Raw genomic sequence first — 25,461 nt, forward strand, 5'->3', positions numbered from 1 at the left:
CTAGCCTAAAGACAGTCAAATCACAGCTATTTTGTTAGCAGCGATAAAAAAGAAAGGAGGCTCACCATACAGACTTCTGAATAAAAAAATATTGTGATGTATTCCAGTTTGCATGATTAAATGCTTTATCTAATCTAGTTTTCATGTCAACAAATGCACATTTGTATACTTAAGAGCATATGGGTCATTGAGTATGTAAATGACTCATCTCCTCCTTCATTTAAGAATGTGGACATCTGGAGAAGTGTTGTTAAGGAACATTAGCAATACAAAGTGGTCAGAGTCTTTTTGTTTACAGTAGCTTGGAAGGCAGCCTTAGGCTACAATGCTGATCTACTTTGAAGCCAAGCAGCAAGCATTAGCCACCTCTACTTAGCTGTGCCCATAAGCAAGCGCTACCAATAATGCCAAGAAAAGCACGCAAATGGGTAAGACATACAGGCATGTGATCAGTGGCTGATGTACCACTGAAACATAAGCATGAATCACAACTAACAAGTAAATAAATTCTCTAAATTAATGCCAGCTGATAAGCAGCTTTAAAAGCCAGTACACCTAAAGGTGATACATCGGTTGTATAGAATTCTAGTAGGCTGAATTCCGCCAAAGGTTGACTTTAGCAACATCGGCTGTATAAAATTCTAGTAGGCTGAATTCCGCCAAAGGTTGACTTTAGCAACATCGGCTGTATAGAATTCTAGTAGGCTGAATTCCGCCAAAGGTTGACTTTAGCAACATCGGTTGTATAGAATTCTAGTAGGCTGAATTCCGCCAAAGGTTGACTTTAGCAACATCGGCTGTATAGAATTCTAGTAGGCTGAATTCCGCCAAAGGTTGACTTTAGCAACATCGGTTGTATAGAATTCTAGTAGGCTGAATTCCGCCAAAGGTTGACTTTAGCAACATCAGTTGTATAGAATTCTAGTAGGCTGAATTCCGCCAAAGGTTGACTTTAGCAACATCGGTTGTATAGAATTCTAGTAGGCTGAATTCCGCCAAAGGTTGACTTTAGCAACAAGATCTCCTGCCATGGTCTTTCGTTTGGGGCTCTGATTTTATCCTTGGTGCTTTTGGTTTCTCATGAGTTATTAACACAAGCACATGATTTTTCACATGCTTTGGGTGTTCCCCATTGACCTTGGGAGTATTCCTTCACCTCATGTCGTATTAGCCGTAGTGTACATGAAATAAAAAAATCCACAGAGTGCACAAAGTGGTGCACAATAGGGAGACAAGAGGTCGGTCATGAGTTACCCCATACCCAAAGGTATCAGGTGTTACCCAGACAGGCTGGAACAGAGCAGAGGGGGAGCAAGCAGTTCAAAACCTTTTGTCCCATACAGTAAAATGAACATATTACTGCCCATTATGGCCAATGCACGGGTTTACTTCAAAAGCAAACTTAGGTCCTGCATTTTTTTCTTTATAGCTTGTACTCCCATACATGGATTTTAACAGATTTCTGTTTGGAATCGCTTGAGGCCGATTCAGATTAGTGGGCTAACATTAAAGTGGATGTAAACCTTCATATTTACCCAGTTAAGTGAACAGCCTCAGATGACACAAATCTCCCTACATAAGTTTTATTTGTATATCTGCTGTGTTCAGCTTTCTACACTGTCTAGAAAGTGAACATTGTGTTAGATATTTTTTTTCTTTCTGTTCTAGCATCGGGTGTGGAGTCTTGAAATACACTGTGTGACAGCTGATTGGAGGAAAAGGCACCCTTCCCCACTCTCCACATAGGCAGAGGATGGAAGAAACATGCAGAGCTGCGCTGTGAATAGACCAGCTCTCTGCTAATCTATCTCTATGCACCCCCCCCCCCAAAATTCCCAGCTTCTTTTATCTCCTGTGTTAGAGAACTTGTCAGAAGTTATCATGCTGATAACTGAGGAATGGAGAAGCAGAAAGACACAGGGCTTAGGAGGGAGATAAGTAAACACTACAGATACATGTGCCCAGGTCAAATTTCATGAATGGGGTTTTACATCCACTTTAAGGTGCGCAAATGTGTGCATTGTTATACAACGCATCGCAGTGCTTGGCATTTTTTAAACCATATCTAGCTCTACAGTCTGACTCTATACACAGCAGCACATTGTGATGCGTTCTGGCATGTCTGAATGCACTATGCAAAAAAAATGCAACATGTCCTACTTTTTAGCAAACACCAAAGCAGTGCATTGTTTTGAATGGAAGCAATTTACCAGGCCTCTACAATTAGACTGCGCTGGGCAATGTTGCCCAATGCAGTCCTACAGGGCTGGTGTGAAAGATGCCTTAAAATACATTTTTTTGAACGTTGAAATGTCCTTCTTGCTAACCTCTTTCAGTGCTCTTTGCTGGCATAGACGAGTATGAGCCACACTTGTTTGCAGGGAGCCACCCTGGCTGGAAGTACACACAGGGATTTATGCTAGCAGCTATAACTGTTAACAATAATCCCATTAAAAATCCAACATGCTGGTTGTACTGGGATTAACTTAGGTACAACCAGCTTGCCTAAACATAGTTCGAATCTCCATGGGTCTCTGCTGAATCGTTTGAGATTTGAACTGTCTATGGCTGGCATAAAGTGGAGTTCCACACCCCCCCTCCAAAAATTAAAAGTCCGCAGCTACAGCTGTAGCTGCGGACTTTTAATATTAGCACACTTACCGGTCCTGGAATCCAGTGATGTTGGCACCACAGCCAATGTTTCCATCGGCTGTCGGGTGCTGCCGCCGCCACTGCCGGTAAGGGAACCCGACAGTGAAAAAAAACAGGTACCCGCTCCCCCTGAAAGGTGCCAAATATGGCACCGGAAGGGGAGGAAACAGATAAGCGGAAGTTCAACTTTTGAGTGGAACTCTGCTTTAATAGACACTGCTCATTTCACATAAACTCCCTAAAAATTAAACAACACTGTAATGTACCCCACCCACAATTTGCAAAGGAGTCGTTGCTACCCACTAGCTTTATCTTCCATATTGTAAACTGTGACTAGAGGAAGCGGTATTCTGACGGAAGTCCATAAACGCGTAGCCTAAACTAGTTGAAGGAGATCTTGTTGTTAAAGTCCCATAAAAAAGGCACACAAATGTGGTGCCTGATTCAACTTGCAAGCATCCACTAAAAAAACTTGGTCAATCCAAAACCAATATTAAAGGGTATAACAAATGGGCATTTTTATACCTGAAATTTTTTATACCTGAAATGTATTTTACTGCAGTTTAAATCCTTTTTCACCTTAACCTTTTTTTAATCCTTCAATTAAAGAATGCGGTCAGTTTCTTTCAGTCTCCATAAAACATGATGCCAGCGCCTCGGAGAGGTGAGGGAGATGATCTAGGCTTCGGGCAGCCGCATCGTGGGACAGGGGAGTGTGCGTTTATTAAAAGTCAGCAGCTGGAACTTTGAGAATAGCCACCCTTCCCCCCCCCCCTTTTTTCAAAGGACCAAAAGTAATTGGACAATTGAATCAAAAGCTGTTTCATGGCCAGGTGTGGGCTACTCCTTTGTTTACCAATTAGGCAGGTAAAAGGTCTGGATTTGATTTGAAGTGTGGTATTTGCATTTGGAATTTATTGCTGTGAACCTACATCATGCGTTCAAAAGGAGCTGTCCATGCAAGTGAAACGGGCCACTGTAAGGCTTCAAAAAGGAAACAAAAAACCATCAGAGAGATAACAGCAACATTAGGAGTGGTCAAATCAACAGCTAGATTCATTCTGAGGAAAGAAAAAAAACGCACTGGTGAGCTCAGCAACATTAAAAGGCCTGGACAGCCAAGGAAGACAACAGTGGTGGATGATTGCAGGATCCTCTCTATGGTAAAGAAAAACCCATCCACTACATCCAGACACGTGAAGGGCACGCTCCAGGAGGTGGACTAAAGCCCCGTACACACGTACCGATTGTTGGCCGTAAATATTCGGCCGCCGACCGATCGGCCGATTGTAGGCTTGTTAGTATGATGCTTCCGACTGCCGACAGCGCATTTTCGGCCGAACAGAATCTGTCGTGCAGACTTTAAAATATGTTGGCTGTCACCAGAATGGCCGATTGTTCGCCAGTCAGTACAGAATTCGGCCGACAATACAGCAGATTAGCAAGACTGGGCATGCTCAGAAAAGAAAAAACACACGGAAAGTTAACCATCACATGACATCACTTCTGCAGTCGGCTGTTGTTGGCCGACAAAATTCGTGTGCGGTCTTTAGCACTTTTCAGCCGACAGGACAGCACCGGACAAAAGACAGCCGATCGTTCGGCCGACATTCGGTACGTGTGTACGGGACTTTATTGTCAAAAGCTACAATCAAGAAAAGACTTCACAAGAACAAAACAGAGGGTTCACCCCAAGGTGCAAACCATTCATAAGCCTGAAGAATAGAGAAGCCAGATTAGACTTTGCCAAAAAAACATCTAAAAAAGCCAGACCAGTCCTGGAAAATCATTCTTTCGACAGCTGAAACTAAGATTAATCTGTACCAGAATGACAGGAAGAAAAAAGTGTGGAGAAGGCTTGGAAGAGCTCATGATCCAAAGCACACAACGTTATCTGTAAAACATGGTGGAGGCAGTGTGATGGCATGGGCATGCATGGCTTCCAGTAGCACTGGGTCATTGGTGTTTATTGATGATGTGACAGAAGACAGAAGCAGCCGGATGAACTCTGCAGTGTTTAGAGATATACTATCAGCCCAGATTCAGCCAAATGTTGATTGGACTGCGCTTCACAGTACAGATGGACAATGATCCAAAACACACTGCAAAAGCAACGCAGGAGCTTTTGAATGAAAAGAAGATGAATATTCTGTAATGGCCGAGTCAATCACCTGATCTCAACCTAATTAAGCATGCATTTCACTTGCTGAAGGCAAATTTAAGGCAGAGAGACCCACAAACCAAGGACAACTGAAGACAACTGCAGTTAGAGCCTGGCAAAGCATCAGAAATGAGGAAATCCAGTCTTTGGTAATGTCCATGAGTTCCAGACTTCAGGCACTCATTGCCAGAAAAATTCTCAATAAAATATTAAAAATTAACATTTTATTTATTGATTATATTAATTTGTCCAATCACATTTGAGCCCCTGAAAATGGCGGGACTGTGTATGAAAAATAGTTGCAGTTCCTAAAATTTGTACCTTGAGGATATTTATGTTCAACCCCTTGAATTAAAGCTGAAAAAAGTCTGCACCTAAAATTCATTAGATTGTTTTATTTACATTTTATTCTGGTGGCATACAGAGCCAAATGTATGAAAACTGTGCCTCTGTCCAAATATATATCGACTCAGGGCTCTTTCACATGGCCGCTCCGATTTCTTCTTCCGCTGCGGAACTTTTTTTTTTTCACGGAAACGGATGACACTTGTGTCATCTACTCCGTATGTCCGCATATCATCCCATCCGTTTGCGGATGATATACGGACATAATGTATGTCTATGGGGATTGCGGATGTCAGCGGATGACACCGCTGACATCTGATTTTGCATCCGTTCCGTTTTTTTAAACGGAAGAAAAATAGGGTTCTGTTCCGTTCCAAAAAAACGGAACAGAACTGAAAGGATGAAAATCGGATGGTCATCCGCTGACATCCGTAATCCCATTGACATGCATTATGTCAGTTTTTCATCCGCAAAAAAATGGGATGAAATACGGACATACGGAGCGCCCGTGTGAAAGAGCCTTTAACAAAAAAAAAAAAATACTTTTGTACAAGTTTGATATCACACACCAAAAAATAGGGATAATTAACTCAAACCTCTACTGCAGCAGTCAGATCTCACCAGAAACAATGGTAGGACAGTGACTAAAATGATCTATACAACTTCTATACTTGTAGAGGTGCTACCGTTTGATAAAATTATGCCACAAAAAGCAAACGATGAACAAATAAATGTCATGAATTTTGCAAAGACACAAACATTAAAGTGACCCTGCCAACATGAAATAGGGTGGATGTCAACAGATGCACCATCTGAATGTGGACATCATTAAAATTGGATTTGACAACAGGCACTGCATTTAAGATTATTCAAACCCTTACAGAAAAAGAGCTGGCTGTATGCAATAGCTAGGAAAGGGATGGAATAAGACAGTAGACTGCACATTGAACACTTAGTATGAAAACTTTTGATCACAAACGTTATAGAATTTAACAAACCAGGCTGCCAAGTTCTCTTCAGCCTGCAGTATAGGCATTCAGAATACATGGAACTGGCTACAGAGCCATCACATACATTAAAACTTAAAGTGGACCTGAAGCAAAAAAAGTGAGGGTTTGCTATCTAGATATTTAAATTGTGGCAAAACAGAGTGCCTGTGGCTGCTAGTCATGACATTAGGAGTGGGATTTGATGATGCGACTACAATGCTGTTTGCTGGAGAGGAAGCCGTACCTGAGGACCTGCAGTACAAGAAACACCCCCCTTCTTCATCCATTTGAGGGCCTACAATGCTAGGAAATCCCTGCTTCAACCATTCTGTGGATCTGTGATTTCTAAACCTATCATGTTGATTTTTTAAATATTACCATACCTGTCAAGAGGAAAAACAGCAGTGCATTTTCTGTACCATTAGCCTCATAGCTATATCTCTGCAGTATGAGATCATCTAAGACACAGTTGAGAGAATTCAATAATAGGGATGTAACGATATTGCCGCCATTGCGGTATCCCGATGGTTACCGTGTCCCGATATCGTCGTGGTTGGGGCATGGTTTTGCAGGCGGCAGATGATCAGGGGCGGCCGCTAGAAGAAAAAAAAAAATAGCCGCGGCTGGGACTCGATTATTAGTCAAATTCACTGGTCTGGCCGCCGTCTGTCACGTACGGTCACTCACCTGTCACCTCCCTATGCTGCACAGTGCTTACTGCTTACTGGCCGAGCCGAGGCGAGCGGCTGCCAGTTGGTTTGGAGCAGTGTGGGTGGGCGGGCTTGTGGGGCGGAGGCTGAGCCAGCGCACGAGAGCAGCAGAGTCGGACTCGGCGGAGCAGCTTCCAGGGCAGGCAGGCACCAGGAAACAGCACCACACTACACAGGCAAGAGCAAGACACCGGACCGCCGGTGAGTGTAATGTCATGGGTGTAAGTGAGGTGAGCTTGTGCAACATTTTAGGAGGAAGTGGCTGTTTATTTCAGCAATATGGTGCTGTGTAAAAATGAACTCACACTGCTGTCAGCGTTACCCTGCATGCCTACCAAAGCCTCCAGCTATCAGAAAGGGGGGGGGGGGGGGGAAGACGCTCCAGTTCCCTCCGTGTGCAGCTACTCCACCAGGCCCTGTGTCCCTGTTGGCCGCCCATTCTACGTCACCATTCCAATATGGCATCTCAGTAGGGCATCTTCCTCGCTCAGCAGCCAGCAGGGGAGGAAGTAGCTGTTCCCAATCCTCCCCTGCTGGGCATTATTCCCAAGGTCATGGCGTTATTATTACTGAGAACTTAGAGAACTGGAGCAGTAGGAAGGAACAGGCTCAGGATTGTGGGTCTAAAGATAAATGAAAAAAAAAAAAAAAAAACACCGACGCCAGTGCCACTATCATACTGATGGAATTTAAGTAGTGTATCTGTGGTCATTAAATAGTATTTAACAATACCGTGAGCTTTTCCACAATATCGCAATAAATATCGTACCGTGAGGTCAATATCGAAATTGTATCGTACCGTGAGATTTTGATATCGTTACATCCCTATTCAATAAGTGCCGGTTCACATTCCTGCGATTGCGCCGATCGCATGTAATTCGGAGCGCACTGCTCCTTCATTACACGTGATCGGAGGTGCGGATGCGAATTCAGCCATACACTTTGTATCCGCACCAAACACACACATGACCCTTTTTTCCAGCCGCATCAGGATCGGATCGCACAGTGGTTCACACTTGTGCAATCCGATCCTGTGCGAACTGTCAGATTGCACTGCGATATGCGATCAAACTGGGGGTGTCGTTAACATTTCATTGACACCCCCTGCGTATCGCATATGGCAGTGTGAACTGCCAGGGGTGCGTTTGCGATGCGGGAACCGGGACTAAAGCTATAAACAATTGTCTTGGCGGTAGTTTCCTCAAGAACTAACTGTGCCTTATTCGGGAGAACATTTGCACCAGTGTTGGTAACAATACTGACATATGTGGCAAATTTGGATATTTCTTACTGCCACCACTATAAAAACCTGTAACTGCGGAAGCAACAGATCCTTACTGACAGTTTTCAGATTAGGAAACTGCTGGTAGTTAAAACCAGCTCTCAGCTGGCATACAAAGCCAGTACTCCGAGTGGGTCTTCTCTGTGCTGGGAAGCTCTTATGTTACAGCTTCCTGCACAGGACCCCGGCCCCATTTAGCAGTCAGCTGGGAGATTCCCTGGTCGAATACAAAATGTAAACAAAAGGGCCATGTTTGGGATATGACTGGTCACTGTGTGAGCCAATTCCTCACACAGTAGTGGGCAGATTCGAATGCTGCTACTGGACTGAAAGAGTATGGATCCACCCTGGTGAATTTGTTTCTTAGTTCCCCGATCGGGCTACACCCAATCCTACTGCAAAAATCTTCAGCCATGCTTCCATCAGTGTGACGGATCTAGTGACCGGGGAGGGAGGGGGGTGCACTGAGCAAGAAGAGTACAGTATGGGTATAACGACTGCAGTGCAGGCACCAACAGAATCATGAACTTCTCTCCATAGAGTTTTAAAGGGTGTCTACAAATTACCCAGAGTGCTATTCTCACAACACTAGCAGTGGGATTTGATGATGCCATTACTATGCTGCTTGATGGAAAGAAAGCTGTACTTGAGGACCTACAGTGCAAGAAACTCCCTGCTTCACCCATTTAAGGACCTACAATAAAAGCACTCACTGCTTTATCCATTATGTGGATCTGTGATTTTGAAACCTCTTCAGTTGCTTTTTAAAATAATACCTCTACTAGGCATAAGGCAAGCAGCCTAAACATGAGGATGCAAAGGCCTCTCTACCAAGATGGTTTCATCCAGAGACACAATGTAGACTAAAGGCTGGTACACGCTTTTTTTTTTTCTTTCAACCAAGCAGAATGAAGAAGGGAAAAAAAAAAAAAAAAAACACAGGAGGAGCTTGCTTGTACTAACTATGCAATGCTAGTACAGCGATCTCCCCGCTGAGCAATTGTGTTCTGCCAGAGGGACTGCCAGTCAACTCTCGCAGCCATTGGCTGCAAACGCTGATCAGATGCTGGTTTTCCAGAATGCCCATTTGACAGAGGCTAGACGTTTGGCCAACTTCTGTAGGACAGGCTGATGTACACACAGTCCAAATGTTGGCCAGTTTCTGTTGAACCTGCCAATATTCGGCCCGTGTGTACCAGGCTTAAGGCATTTAAATTGAAAAGACAAGAACTCACTGCTCAAGGTGGTGTAATTGCCTGATGACTCACACCGGTGCATGCCCCGGCTCGCCTCCGTGAAAACTTGATAAAGGAAAAGGAATTGGCAGCACTCCAGGTTGAGTCAAAATCCAGATTTATTGACTGGACATCCAAATAGGACAATCGTGACAAGGTAGACGCGTTTCACACACTGACTGTGTGCTTAATCATTACATTATGATTAAGCACACAGCCAGTGTGTGAATCGCGTCTACCTTGTCACGATTGTCCTATTTGGATGTCCAGTCAATAAATCTGGATTTTGACTCAACCTGGAGTGCTGCCAATTCCTTTTCCTTTATTAAGGCATTTAAGCCAGTAATGGGAAAAAGATCAGCTACAGGCAATACTATACTGGTGACTAGTCCTGTGTCATTTGCCTGTCTTTTTGGGTAGAGCTTCTATAATTCAGGTCCTCTTTAAGATATTTCAGATAGTGCCTTATATTCCTTGCACTGGTGTACAATGCAAAAGTTTTCAAAGTGTCTAAATAGGATAGAGATTAAAAAATATGTAATTGTTACATCTTAAACCAATGTATAAAAAGAAATACAAACTGTATTATGTAAGAAAATATGGTCACTTTAAGGTTTAGTTGTACATTTTAGTATACTTGCCATTAAATAATGCTGCAGCTGCCACAGAATTACAGAATTCCTAGTGTGATAGCAGGCTATGGGAGACATAAATGAAAACTAACCCACAGAATAGCAGTATAGCCCATCAGAATAATATTAAAATAAGCAGCTTTTCCGTTACGGCACACATTTATTTTTTTTTAATAAAAACTGTCCCTTTGTCCTGTGTGCTAGTTTTCATTCATGCCGCACTATGTCACCCAGGAAGTATAAACCAACAAGTGCCACCTGCGAATGGCGAGAACAGGCAGCATGAAAGCTGGAAGGAGCCAGGGGGACCTTGAGATAGAGATGAACAAGCATCAACTGGGCTGTAGATCACAATCTTAGTGCCTTTAATTCTTGGAGCTCGAAGGGCAGAAGAGGAAAAGCAGAGTGGTGCAGGAATTTTACTGCTCTTGACCGACATAAATGGAAGCTCTAATTTAAAGAGACACACATTAAGAAGAAGCACAAGACTGATTTGAGAAACTGTGGATAACCAGAATCATTTACACTCCAGACAGGTCTGCACAGCATTTCCAATGGAATGCAGGCCTCTTTGGCAGTAGGTAGGCTGGCACACAAATGCAAAACATAAATGACACACATCAATCACATGCAATAGCTCAGGGTTAGATTTTCTAAAGTTATTGCATGGTAAAAATAAACTGGATTAGCAATGCTGCACAGGAATTTAACTTTCATTGAAATGTGCTTTTTCTGTGTTTTTAATGTCAATTCAATAAAACTGTGACTATAATCTCCTAAATTCTCCCAATCTTTGTGAAAAGTTCTGGTTTAATGTCACAGCGGTATAGATTACTGTACATCCAATCCAGTTTATGCGGCCTGTGAAGGTAGAAAAATAACTCCCAAAGCTGATCAATATCTATTAAAAGTGATAGATATGATCCGGCATTGATGACATCTTTCAGTTTATGTGGTGAACATACAACTGCTCTTGCCATCAAACAAATGAACCAGGCGTTTAGTTTAAGTGTTAAAAACACAGATTTTTTTTTTTTTTAATTCCTAAATATACACGTACATTTAAGAGAAAATTTGTTAAACATATGTAGACCATTAAAATGGCAAGTTACTTTATTACTTTTACTGAAAGTAACATAAATGTAACATTTCCCATGGTATCTTGATATTTGAAGTTTAGTGTGCTGCTGTAGCTCCTCGTCACTCAGAAGGTCGAAAAGATCTAAACAATCTAGCGATCACAACAGTTCATCCAGAGTACAGCGTATTCCGCTTTATTGCTGAAAGCCTTAAAGTAGAACTATAGGCAAAACATATTTTTTTTTCTCATTTGAGTAAGTGAGGGTTATATAACCCCTCAAGATTTTTTTTTGCCAATAATATCCCATCGCAGAGATTAAGGCTACGTTCACATGTGGGCGTAGTGGATCACGGGCAGAATTGCCGTGATTCTTCATGCGATCCGGAATCATTGCAAATCGCGGGACGCCTGTGCGATGCCTGTGATTTGCAATGGCACCCCAAACGCTGTGCGGTGTTGCCGCGATTTCCGCCTACCGAATAGCGGTAACATTGCGCAAACAGAATCGCAGGACGACTGACGCCCAAAAGAAGCTCTTGTCCCGCGATTCTGTTTGCGCGATGTTACCGCGATTAGGCAGGCGGAAATCGTGGCAACATTGCACAGCGTTTGGGGTGCCATTGCAGGCATCGCACAGGCGTCCCGCGATTTGCAAGGATTCCAGATCACAGTCAGAATTGCGGCGATTCTGCCCTTGATCCGCTACACCCACATGTGAACGTAGCCTTACCTTCACTTCCTATCCCATGGCCAAACAGGAGGTGTGGGGGAGAGATCCCCAGGTCACCAAAACTAGTGTCCCCATTGGAAGATTTTCCCTCTATTACTTTTCTGGGGACAACTCAAAATGTGGTATTTTTTTTACTTTCACTTTCAATAATGGTAAACCGGGCAAACAGAGAGGGTGAACCTCCCTAACAGGGACACAGACGGCAATAAAAACTGACAGGGGTTCTATTCCCTTTCCACTCTATCCAAAACTATATAAAAAAAGTTTTGACTTTAGTTATACTTAAAGCAACAGGTTTAGTTTTAGGGGAGGAATTTAGAAAGTTAGTTCCACAATCTAGTTTTAACATGTAGCTCTCACTAAACAGACCTCTGGTTATAGAAGCTCACTTTGAATTGCTTAGGTTTCTGGCAAATTTTAAATAACTCGCTGACTTTAAAAACCTGTAAAACTGTATACAGAAATAAAGTGCAAGTGCATACTTTCTAAGTCTCTGTTGTAGGCCTTTGTATCCACAATCTTATGGTACCTTAATATGAAAGTCCTTAACACTTCCAAGTTCAGCCCCCAGTTTATAGTGCTAGACAACAGGGAGCTGTGGAAGTTCTAAGAAAGGTGTAGGGGTTGGGGGGACATCTAAGGGTATGTTGAGGCACCACTGAATGCCTAAATGTTTTTATATAAAGACTGTTTTTTTTTTTTTTTTTTGAGCACTTAAGTAAAGCTTGCCATACATGGAACAAAATTTGGTCCAGCTGGAACCGCCTAATTTCGATCAGTGTATGGCCACTGTGGTTGAACAAAGGTCCAGCTACCAAGGGGGTTCTGTATAACTGTCCTGCTAAAAAAGACTCTAGGCCAGGGGTGTCAAACTCAATTTCATCGTGGGCCACATCAGCATTATGGTTGCCCTCAAAGGGCCTGTTATATCTGTAAGATTAGATGTCCAGAGCACCCCCACGCCCCCTTACACGAGATGTCAAGAGCCCCCTCACCATCAGAAGTCAAGAGTCACCCACCCTTCCTTACATCACAATGCACCCCCCTTACCTCCTGGAGTCAGCTTCCAGAGTCTGCTGAATGCTGAGACCAGGGGAGGCAGAGACGAGGTGGTGTTGCGGCTGCACAGAGAGGTGCAGGCTCTGATGGAGGAGTTCTGCCCTCCTCTCAGCTGCGGACTGCTGAGAAGGAAGGGGCAAAGAGGAGCCTTTATGCAGCTGCACAGAGAAGCGCTGGATCTGGCAAAAGAGGTTCTGTCCTCTCTGCTGCCGACTACTGAGACAATGTGGGGGCAGAGACAAGACAAAGGGGGTGCGAGGGCCATATGAAATGGCCTGGGGCGGCCGCATTCGGCCCGGGGCCTTGTGTTTGACACCTGTGGCCTAGGCTATAGACTGCAGCGCTGATCTTTGTAATTTGACAGTCTTACAAAGGAAGATTCCCCGATCCACTTTGAATGTGTGGGCTGGGGAATCCGGTCAGTTCTTTACGTTCAACCCTCCAGGTGAACAAAAAAAAAAAAAAAAACTGACTCATCTATGGCCAGCTTAGGCTGTATATTCATGTATCCCCTGTCAATAGTGCATACTAATTAGTGTAAACACCAGCTCAGAATAAGCAGTTACTTCTTCTAGCCCGCAGGTACTTTTACAGAGCCAGGGATATTTGTTTTCATAGATAACAAAAAGAAAGTCAACTGGAATTTAAGGCAGGCCATAAATTATGTAATTTTCTTTCCTTCAACCACGGGTTAAAGAAAAGAAAAGAAAATTTATTGATTCCCCCATCAACACGGCCCGTGTTGATGGGGGAATCTCTCCCACCCCGCTAGTGTTTTCTGACAGCGGGAGGTTTCCCAGACGTCAAAATAGAATGAACGAAAAAAAGCGACAGCCTTCTCATAGATGGATTGAAATTTGGCCGTTTAGATAGGTCTATGGCTGGCTTAAAAGTACATGAGCTAGCTATCTAGCTCCTGGAATTTGTCAAGCGCTGCTAAAATGTACCCATAGACAGGTACCAATTATTACCTTTCTTGAGCATTGTTTGGTTAAGTTCACGCAGTTCCTACCAAGTGATACGTGGATCTATAGATTTCCACTCTAGCATAATACAGTGGGGAAGAGACAGAATTTTGAAGGATAGAAACCCAGCACACTAATGCAATGCTACTGACATTTTCTTTGTATTGTAGAGTCTTGCACCCTGAATGAGAAAATGGTAAAGATGGTAAAACCCATGTGTATGGGTACCTTTAATGCTTAAGCGTCTCAGTTCTAAAAGAAAAAATAAAAAACAGTATCTAAAATATAGTTTTACAACACGGACACTTTCACATTCGAATTGCTGTACAGTATCATGTAAAAAAATAAAATATTTACAATACAGCAATCCTACAAGATACCATCCAAGTTGCCTTTCCTACCTCTGGTTTCTGTATGCGTTGCCTGTATCGATGGAGAATTTGTCTCAGTAGACACAGAATCTGTGAGCCTGTGCCCAGCACACATTGACTTCAGCATTTGAAAAACAGCCAAAGGGGCCACATTCATCTTTAGTAAATCCACAAGAATCCTGTTTAAAAACAAAGGAGAAAATAAACATCAGATAAAAACATTTAGGCTCCGTTCACATCTAGGCTTTTTGGGGCGTTTTTGGGGCGTTTTTCTGCTCTAGGATCAGCTCTCAAAACGCCCAACAAGACAAATCCTATTCATTTCAATGGCCCCTGTTCACATCTGAGCGTTTTGACGCTGTACACAAAACGCCCAACGCTCAAAAAAGTACATGAGCTTCTTTTTGGGCAGATTACAGGCGTTTTCCATTGATCTCTATTCAATCTAAAAACGCCTGCACAAAAATCGCGGTAAAATCGCGGTAAAAACCGCCGCAAAAATCCCGTTAAAAAACGCGCGAAAAACGCTACGCTCAGGTGTGAATGTAGCCTTAGAGAAAAATATACAGAGATGAAAAAGAACTTGTTACATTAATAGGGTCTCCAATTCTCAGTCTACACTGCTTTTTACCCCCTCCCCACCTTTCTTATTACTTTCCTACAACCAGAAATAATTCTCATTTTCAGGATTTTTACCACCAAGTTTGAATCTTTTTTTTTTTAACCTTTTTCGAATGTTTGAATTACCTTTGCCCTGCAAACATCTGAAATAACCAAAAGCCACATTGCTTTGGTGATTGACTTTAGTTGGATGGGCTACTCCAAAAGGGTCCCAAAGTAAAAATACAAAAATCAAATATTAAAATGACTCAAATTAAAAAGTTTCTTTGCCGCCTATGTCAACCACTGACATGCATTATTTTTCTAATCTGCCCTGCAAAAATGGCAACTGAAATCCGTTTGGTGCTTCCTATATGTAAAATGAGGAAACCACATATTAACCATGTAGGTGTGCACATGTACAAGTACAAAACATAAATTGCAGTAGCTGGCTTGAAGAACTTAAGCCCAGTACACATGGGCAGAATGTCAAGCCAATGGCTGAGAGCGCTGACCGGAGTGCCCTGGCAGGGAGGGGGCTGCCCCCTGTCAGAACGAAACAGAACAGCAGGGGAGATCGATGTACTAACATCAGATAGCCAGCTGGGTTAAACGTTAAACAAAAAAAAAAAAAAACTTTTAGTGTGTACTAAGCTTAAAGCGGAGTTCCACCCTGGGAATACTTTTTTTAATAAAAATACCCCAGGGACAGTCAGGGCTAGTACATTCCACAATGGCTAGCCTCTGATCTGTCCCGGGTTGCACTTACCTTTTAGGAGAAATACTTACCTTGAAAAAGTATTGTCCAGTGCTGCCATCTCAGATGTGGGCAGCTTGAAGCCAGCACGATCCTCTTCTGCGTCTTCTTCGGTCCCACGATGCACTGCGCCGGCCCCGCTGTCACTTCCGGTGTGCACGCGTCATCCCTCCACAGCTTCTGGGCATGCTCAGAAGCTGTTTAGAAGGGAATGACACGCCTGCACCGGAAGTGACGTTGGGGCCGGTGCAGGCGCATTGATTCCTGGGAGCGATGACGTTCAGCCAGGAAGTGACGAATCGCCGTGGCCGCCGAGGGGAGGAAGAAGGAAGTAAGGTAAGTATATTTTCTTCTAAACGAGGCAAGTAAAAAAAAAATAAAAATTGCGAATATCCATTTGTTTTTCAGGTGACCCGGAGCGAGAAGATGGAGGTAAGTATAAATTTAGGGTGGAACTCCGCTTTAAGGATGGCCATACATCTGAAGATTTCTCTTGTATGGTCCACAGGCTGAACAAGAGAAATAAAGATTCTCCTATCCATGCTAAGCAGTGTGGATGGAGGAATCTCCCTGCCTGGCATTTGTGGTCTGACAGCCAGCACTCACTGCTGCCAGAATACCCTGACAGTGACTGCAGACAGTACATTGGCAGCCCCCCGTGCCGTTCAGCCCCTGCCTCCTTTGCTCTGTTTCCACACATAGAAGACTGATCCTGCATCCTCCTGCAATCCCCTCTACATTCTGGAGTTGTGCATTCTGCTGCTGTTAAAATACCGAGCCAGCAAACTTCCATAGCAACAAGCTAATTATGAGGAAAGGACTACTGTAGTTGCTGGCAGCTTTGCTGTGTGAATGGTAGAAGCTGGGGAGCAGCGTTGTCATTCACAAAAACAATTTCCACCAGCAGCTACATTTCTTACAGAGAGAATAGTGTAGTAGCTGCTGGGGTATGCGGCCGTCATGTATGCTTGCATTTTTGTGAATGACAATTCTGGTCTCCAGCCTGTCAGTCACACAGCAAAAGCCGCCAGCTTGCGGGCTCAGTCTTTTAACAGTAGCAGAGGATATACAGCTGCATGACGGAGAGGGGGAAGTTAGAGGTTGCACGCTTGTCTTTTATCCATAAAAACAGAGCAGTGGAGGCACAGACTCCATGGCAAGGAGGGCTGCAGAACTGAGAGGGGGCTGTGGCTTCAGTGCTGCGTGTACCTCCCCCCAAAGGAACACCCATAATTTGGGCTTCTGCATGGGGTGGAGCTACTGACAGCAATAAACATATGTTATTTACATATCAAAGCAAGTGCTATGACTTTAGGTGAAGATTAGCTTTAACGCCAAACATTCTAGCCACCCCTCTGGACACAGCGGCTGTGCTGCCAATACACTTTACACCGCCCCAAAGTAAGTATCCTCCAACTAAAAGTTGTGCCATCACAGACTGTGAGCAGGCATGTCTCTTTTGTAATACAATACGCCTACCTGTCTGCTCGCTGTCTTCTCTGGAATGGAAACTGAGCTGCACATGCAGAATTCACTTTAGGGTCCTTTCACACGGGCGTTCCGTAAATCCGTTTTTCCTCCCATCCGTTTGCGGATGAAAAACTGACATAATGTATGTCTATGGGCTAGCGGACGTTAGCGGATGACCATCCGCTGACATTCATTTTGCGTCTGTTCCGTTAAGTTCCGTTTTTTGCAGCGCAACAGAACCCTATTTTTCTTCCGTTTTTAAAAGCGGAACAGACGCAAAAACGGATGTCAGCGGTGTCATCCGCCAACGTCCACTAGCCCATAGACATACATTATGTCCGTTTCTCATCCGCAAACGGATGGATGAAAAACAGACATACGGAACGGACCCTACAAAAGTGACATCCGTGTCCGTTTAAAAAAAAAAAAAAGTGACTGAACGGAAAAAAAAAAACGGAGCTGACCGTGTGAAAGGACCCTTACATTGCTGGCACGGTTCCTGTGTGCTGGGATGACTGACATCTTCTTGCACCAGCCAATGAAGCCGGCCAAAGACCAGCATCCAGCTATCGAGGTGAGGGACAGGGACTGTTGAAAGAAAGGTAAGTTTGGCTCTGCTTTTGATGCTCGCAAGACACAACGACAAGGTTGGTTGTCACAGCCAAGTGACTGTACCGACCAATGAGATGCACCTCTTATGGTGGCCATACACTATGAAAAATCTGCCAAAATTTGGTCATTTGGACAGTTAGTTCATTTTTCGGGCATTTAATGGACACAAATTGGTTGTGACATTTTTGAGCCACAAAAACGAAGGACAAGTTTGAAAATTTTCTGCAAAACGAACAATAAATTGAAAGGTTGCGTTTCTAGTCCAAACGGTTTGCACTAGGTTTATGTGAAAAAAACACAACAAAAAACAGATGTCCATTGAAGGATTTATAGGTCATTACACATTGGCACTATTGTTTGCTCTCACGGCTGAGTGATCGTTATTCAAAAATGAGTTTGAACGATTTTTCATATAGTGCAGGGATCCTTAAACTACGGCCCTCCAGCTGTTGCAGAACTACACGTCCCATGAGGCAGGAGTTCCCAAACTGTGGGTCTGGACCCACTGGTGGGTCGCGAGCTGCGTTTGAGTGGGTCGCGCTGAGCCGGAAATCACTGAGAGCGGGCCCACCTAAATTGTGCTGTGCAAGCCCACGCAAATTACAGAGAGCCAGAGCAGTCAAATCGCGATGGATTCAGCACCACGGCCATGCAGTTTATGGAGGCTGGTCTGCATTTCCCGCAAGGAGGATACTTGTTGCATCAGTGAGTATGTATGTGGGCTGTTATGTAGGATAGGTGGGTGGCAGCAGTGGTGGCTAGACTGGAGGCGGGAATCTCTCAGCTATAGCGGGCAGAGATGGCAACCTCGCTGTCCTCATAGGAGGACCAGGTGGGCTGGTGGTGTCAGTGGCAGCTTCTGTGACCCCAGTAGATGATCTGAAAGAGAAGAGCCAGGACACCAAGACCAGAATAGAGCTCCTCATGGGGACTCTGGGTGAGGTGTGCTGGGCCCTCAAGAGGGCAAACAGGGGCTTCACCTTCACTGTGGACCGCTGGGAGAGGAAGGAGGGTGAGTGCCATATAGCCTGCTGATCACTGTCCTGGGTGGTTGATTTCTGTCCTCTGCCTGCCTTATACTGTTTTACTGTTATACTTACAACTCCGCTTATACACCACACATGCCACAGGTTTCTGACCCCTCACTTAGAACATCTGGCAAGTGTATTCAATAATAAAATTGAAAATTTTAATTTATCATTCCCCCTTCCTTTAAAATATGCATTATTATTTGCATTTATATAGCGCCAACAAATTCTGTAGCGTTTTACAATATTCAATTACAAGCAAGTGGGTCCCAAAAAATAACTGTATTCAGAAGTGGGTCTCGGCAGTGGCGGCCCATGCATAGGGGGCGCCAGGGCGCCGCCCCCCCTAAAAAAAGAAAAAAAAAGACAAAATGAGCAATAAAGTTTTCAAAAAAAAAAATTGCGTTCGCAAACCTCGCCGCCGTCGGCCTATGTGGAGGCTGGGGGTGGGGTGGTTACGACCCACAAGAGGCGCTGATTGGCTGCCTTTTGGGGGCGTAACCTGGGCGCAGGGCACATTGCTTGGACACCCCCACTTTGTGGATTCCTGGCTGTGATTGGTCCAGTCTCCAGCCTGGACCAATCATACAGGACATCCTGGGTGACGTCGCATGGGGGCGGTGCGTCAATCACTCACCGTCCCGGCCGTCACCTTCCCGCCCGCCTTCAGAGAGGAGGAGCAGCGGCGCACATTGTTGGTGGAGAAGTCTCTCCCTACTCCCGTCACCTCTGCAGCAGCAGCAGACGCCAGTGAAGTCAACCCGGTCCCGGTCATGAGAGAGCCAGCCCAAGACGAGCAGGTAAGTGATAATTGGAAGCAGCCTCAGTGCCTCCTCTCTCTCCTGTGTGCGCAGGGCCGGCCCTACAATAGGAGCGGAGCGCTCCTAGTTTGAGCAGCGGGGAGCCCAGCCCAGCCCTGGACAGAGTGACTGAATGGGAGTCCGCCGGGACTGGAGGCAGCGGGGAGGAGGAGGGGGGATCTGGGATCAGAGGTGAGCAGAGGACACATGGCTCATTCTTTCAAGCGGTACGATGTGGGTCAGCTTTCTCACTGAGAGAAGACAGGCAGGAGGAGCGCAGCAACAGTCAGAGTCAGACACCTGCCTGAAACCCTCCACCTCCTGACCACTGCACCCCTGGCCTATCTATCCTCACCCCCCCCCCCCCATGCTCACCTTCCTAACTGGGACTGCACGAGCCCCACTACCCACCACTGCCTAATGACCGGATGCTGGAGAGGTTCTCCACTGTCCTGTCTCTCAGCCCACCTCCTGTGATGCTACCCATCTTCTGTGACGGTGGCCCCCAACCTGTCCCTCTGCCCACCTCCTGTACCGTGACCTGTGCCATGCCCTTACCATGACCTGTGCCATGCCCTTACCATCTCCTGTACCATGACCTGTGCAATGCCTATACCATCATCTGTGACATGCCTGTACCATGACCTGTGACATGCCTGTACCATGACCTGTGACATGCCTGTACCATGACCTGTGACATGCCTGTACCATGACCTGTGACATGCCTGTATCATCACCTGTGCCATGACCTGTGCCATGCCTGTACCATGCCTATACCATCACCTGTGCCCATGCCTATACCATCACCTGTGCCCATGCCTATACCATCACCTGTGCCCATGCCTATACCATCACCTGTGCCATGCCTATACCATCACCTGTACCATGACCTGTGACATGCCTATACCATCACCTGTGCAATGCCTGTACCATGACCTGTGCCATGCCTATAACATCTCCTGTACCATGACCTGTGACATGCCTGTACCATCACCTGTGCCATGCCTATACCATCACCTGTGCCATGCCTATACCATCACCTGTGCCATGCCTATACCATCACCTGTGCCATGCCTATACCATCACCTGTGCAATGCCTGTACCATCACCTGTGCAATGCCTGTACCATCACCTGTGCCATGCCCTTACCATGACCTGTGCCATGCCTATAACATCTCCTGTACCATGACCTGTGACATGCCTATGCCATCACCTGTGCCATGCCTGTACCATGACCTCAAAATCACGCAATTTTTTAGCGCGTTTTTTTGCCGCGAAGCAATACCTATTACATTTTTCTTTTTGCGCCCCCCCCCCCCCCCAAAAAATTTTGAGCACCAGCCGCCACTGGGTCTCGGCCCAAAAAAAGTTTGGGAAGCCCTGCCATGAGGCAATGTAAAACTGACATTCACAGACATGACAAGGCATGATGGAAATTGTAGTTCCTGAACAACTGGAGGGCCATAGTTTGAAGACCCCTGATATAGTATATGGCCAGCGTAAGGCTTCCCCCTTCAGCAAGGTGTTCCAGAAGCGAAAAAAAGTGATTATCTTTGGTCAGCGTTGTCACAGCGTGGAGGCCATCAGTGGGGCTATCTGCATCATTGTCTGTGAGCGCAGGGGTGACACCGCATAGGAGCGGCCCATGATGCCATGCAATCACAAAATGAGGTTGAAGGATTGTAAGAGGTGCATGAAAGTCAGCCAGCCCCCAGTTTGATGTACTCACCTTCCAGTCTGTCACCAACCAAATAAGACCTGTCTCTTGGTACAAAGAACAGGGGTTTAGTTGACACACATTTGCAAACGCATGTGAAAGCTGCAGAGCCACGTCACGGCACCCTGTTTAAATCTGCAGTCCTACACTCTTAATTTAGTGTCCTCACACTGGAGGCACATGGCCGCTAATGGGTGGATGGGGAACAGGTGAGAGGGAGACAGCCCAACCTCCCCCAACCCATCCCCATGCACGACTGGCTATTGTCTCAAAAAGTTCAAATAATTAGGTTAAAATATAACCATGGTGCAAACTGGAGAAGACCAGCTGAAAAGCATTACACCTCCATCCCCTTGGTGGATGCAGTATATGGATAGGAAGGGATTTTATATATGGGGCATGGCCTGTAAAGCACACTGCCTTTGAAATCCCTTATTTACTTTTTGAGACAATAGCCAGTCGTGCATGGGGATGGGTTGGGGGAGGTTGGGCTGTCTCCCTCTCACCTGTTCCCCATCCACCCATTAGCGGCCATGTGCCTCCAGTGTGAGGACACTAAATTAAGAGTGTAGGACTGCAGATTTAAACAGGGTGCCGTGAAGTGGCTCTGCAGCTTTCACATGCGTTTGCAAATGTGTGTCAACTAAACCCCTGTTCTTTGTACCAAGAGACAGGTCTTATTTGGTTGGTGACAGACTGGAAGGTGAGTACATCAAACTGGGGGCTGGCTGACTTTCATGCACCTCTTACAATCCTTCAACCTCATTTTGTGTTTGGTATAGGGATGGAGACGCCGGGCCACACCAGCTTGGGTCTCATCTAAAGTCCCACCTAGTCCAATATGTTTAAATGATGCCATGCAATATGATCCCACAGGTGTCAGACACAAATCATCCCTCTGCTACAGACAATGACTATCAGGTGGAAGTATGCATAGATTTGGTATCAGATTGAAGAAAGTGACAGTTTCTCTTTAGCCCTGTCTGGTTTCTGTTGTCCCTTCAGGAAGGAAGAAGAAGAAAATAAGGAGAACCTAGATAGACAAGGACTGCAATTCTACAAGAGAAGCCATTCTGCTGGGTTTAATGGTAACAGAAGGTGATCCATATACGTGTATACAGAGGAGGGGTGACAACTAGCACTGTGCCTTCTATATATATCCCGTCCACCACTAATAATGTCCCCGCTCTAGGTGGTCAGGCGGAGGCCTCCACTTACTTGAAGACCTCCTGATCCATGACGATGCCGGCCGCCTGCGCCAACTCGTACAGCTCGGCCTCCTCCGCACTCAGCACCTTCTTCTTCTTCGTCACAAATTTCTGCACGGAGCCGCTCACCGTCACCACCGCATCCTGGGGGGCGGCCATGGCACACACCGCTCACTACCACGGCTCCGGCTTTCCCGCCCAAGGCCGCCGTCATACGATGACTTACCTGTTGCCTAGCAACCGGGCGCCAACACAACATTACACCGTGTGCAACCCCCGCCGGGAAACAGAACCAGAGCAGAAAGGTTCCGAGCTTCATTGGAGTCACCACTAGTAGGAGCTGTTCACTGCTGAATAACGCTCTCTATTCATTGTTAACTACTTAAAGACCGGGAGGATTTACCCTCTTAACCACTTCTGAACAGGAAGGATTTGCCCCCTTAAAGCGGTTGTAAACCCTAAAAAAATAAGATAAAAAAATAAAAAAAAAAACATGCAAGACAAAGGCATAATGAGCTAGTATGCATCGCATACTAGCCCATTATGTGTAACTTACCTTGGAACGAAGCCCCAACACGGACCCCCGGACATCGCTGCGGGCGCTGCCATGATCCCTCGCCGTCTCTTCCGGGTTCAGCGGCTCCGGCGCGGTGATTGGCCGGAAGAGACGGCTCCGGCGCGATGATTGGCCGGAGCCGCGATGATGTCACTCCTGCGCACGCGTGCGGGAGTGATTTTCCAGCAAGCTCCCGGCAAATAAATTGAAGGTCCCCCCGGACCTTCAGAGCGCATGCGCCGCTCGCGCGAGCGGCTGCATGCACTGTAAATATCTCCTAAACCGTGCCGGTTTAGGAGATATTATTTGTACCTACAGGTAAGCCTTATTATAGGCTTACCTGTAGGTAAAAGTGTCAAAAAGCGGGATACTACCGCTTTAATGACCAGTCTATTTTTTGTGATTCGGCACTGCGTTATTTTAACTTACAACTGCGCAGTCGTGCGACACTGTACCCAAATAAAATTGATGTGCTTTTTTCCCCCCACAAACAGGGCTTTCTTTTGATGGTATTTAAACACCTCTGTGGTATTTTGTGCGCTATAAACAACAGAAGAGCGGCAATTTTGAAAAAAAAAAAAGTTCACTTTCTGCTATATAACGTTCCCAATAGAAAAACATTTAAAATCTATTTTTTTCATAATTTTTGGCTAATTTGTATTTTGCTACATATTTTTGGTAAAAAAAAAAAATCGAATAAGTGTATATTGATTGGTCTGCGCAAAAGTTATTGCATCTACAAATTAGGGGAAAGTTTTTTACTAGTAATGGCGGTGATCAGCGATTTTTAGCGGGACTGCGACATTGCAGCGGACAGATCGGACACTTAACTGACACTTTGGGGGGCCAGTGACATTACTACAGTAATCAGTGCTAAAAATATGCACTGTTACTGTACTAATGACACTGGCAGGGAAGGGGTTAACATCAGGGCCGATCAAAGGGTTAAATGTGTGCCTAGAGGATGCTTTCTAACTGTGGGGGGCTTGTAATCACTGGATGAATACAGAGACCTGTGTTCCTAAATAGGAGGAATACAAGATCCCTGTGTTCATCACCGACAGAACTGCGGTCTGCCGTGTTTACAAAGGCAGACCGCTGTTCTGTCTCCTTGGGGAGCGATCACGGGTGCCTGGCGGACATCGTGTTAGTCGGACCTACCGATTGGCTCCCCCTCTAGCCAATCGGAGTGTGTGCGCGCCTCTGGCAGCACGTGTGGCCCCCCCCCCAATATCTGCTACAGGAAGCGACGTACAGGTACGTCGTTTCGCGTAACAGAGCCAACCTGCGGCAGTAAAACTATGGCGGCTGGTCGGCAAGTGGTTACTTATTATTATTATTGTTATTAAGTGGCCTCATGCAGACTGGACATTATAAAAATACCAGTAGCATTAGCTGTAGAAAGCTGTAGCTGGAGAATGAGTTTTGCAGTAGCGTTTTTCAGCAGCAGTTTTTTAGAAAAACTATACTCCAACAAAAGCTTATGGCTATAAAAACGCTGATGAACACAGAATAGCTGTTTTTGCAACGTTTTTTAGCATCTTTAAGCTTTTATCAGAGATAGGCCTCTTTGACACGAAGGATCCGATCAGATCCGCCTGTCAGTTTTTTCGGCAGATCTGATCGGATCCTCCATGCATCCCTATGGGGCAGTGGATGTCAACGGAGACATGTCCACTGACACACGCTGCCATTCGCATCCGATTAAACACAACCTTCCATGGGAGTACGGTTATTTACGCCCTTTGTGAACAAGGCCTTATAAAGTACAATCTTGTAACCATAAAATACAAAAAAATCTTATTTCAGTGACTCCATGCACTATTGCAGGGGTCTCCAACCCTTGGGCCTTGGACTGGTGGCGGTCCACTGCCTGTTGCTGACCAGGCTGCACAGCAGGAAATGAGCGGTGATTGGGGTCCACGCAGGGCTTTTACAGACCACGGTCGCTGCTTATCTCCTGCTGTACGGCCATGCTCGTGAGTCCTCTCCCAGGCTCCTCTGTCTGCCCAGCCATCAATGTTATCCAATCAGCAGTGCAGTGCAGGGGGTGGGAGAAGCTGCAGATTAGAATGGAGAGCTCCTCCCACCCCCTGCCCTGCTGATAAGATGACATTGTCAGCTGGGCTGGCAGATGGAGGAGCTGGGAGAGGACACACGGACTGTTAACAGCCTCTGCAGGGGCACTGTGATGTAAAGGGGGCACTGTAATATAAAGGGGCACTGTTACAGTGCAGTTCCTTTTACATCACAGCCCCCCTTTTATATTACAGAGCCCGTTTACATCACAGTGCCCCTTTACAGTGCAGTTCCCTTTACATCACAGCCCCCCTTTTATATTACAGAGCCCGTTTACATCACAGTGCCCCCTTTACAGTGCAGTTCCCTTTACTTCACAGACCCCCTTTACATTACAGAGCCCCTTTACAGTGCAGTGCCCTTTATATCACAGTGCCCCCTATACAGAACAGTCCAAAATACACTAATTCAAAGGGGACTGT

At 45.5% G+C, this 25,461-nt stretch overlaps 1 protein-coding gene across 3 annotated transcripts in view; it reads right to left on the reverse strand.

The window, feature by feature from the left end:
- Positions 1-22,672, reverse strand: part of LOC309568548 (mitotic-spindle organizing protein 2B-like) — a 29,986-nt gene extending 7,314 nt beyond the window's left edge. For 2 of the 3 annotated variants that reach the window (XM_082274248.1, XM_082274247.1), the window contains exons 1-3: positions 22,415-22,672; positions 14,243-14,391; positions 10,265-10,456 (exon numbers count right to left, since the gene is read on the reverse strand). In XM_082274248.1, coding sequence (XP_082130374.1) covers positions 10,265-10,456; positions 14,243-14,391; positions 22,415-22,563 — 490 coding nt within the window. In that variant the 5' untranslated portion in view covers positions 22,564-22,672. The remainder of the gene's footprint in view (positions 1-10,264; positions 10,457-14,242; positions 14,392-22,414) is intronic. The other variant, XM_082274249.1, reaches the window with a different exon arrangement.
- Positions 22,673-25,461: the final 2,789 nt, after the last annotated feature.

Source organism: Pelophylax lessonae (assembly GCF_965119305.1).
Source record: "Pelophylax lessonae genome assembly, chromosome: 1".
In the NCBI taxonomy this organism is placed as follows: domain Eukaryota; kingdom Metazoa; phylum Chordata; class Amphibia; order Anura; family Ranidae; genus Pelophylax; species Pelophylax lessonae.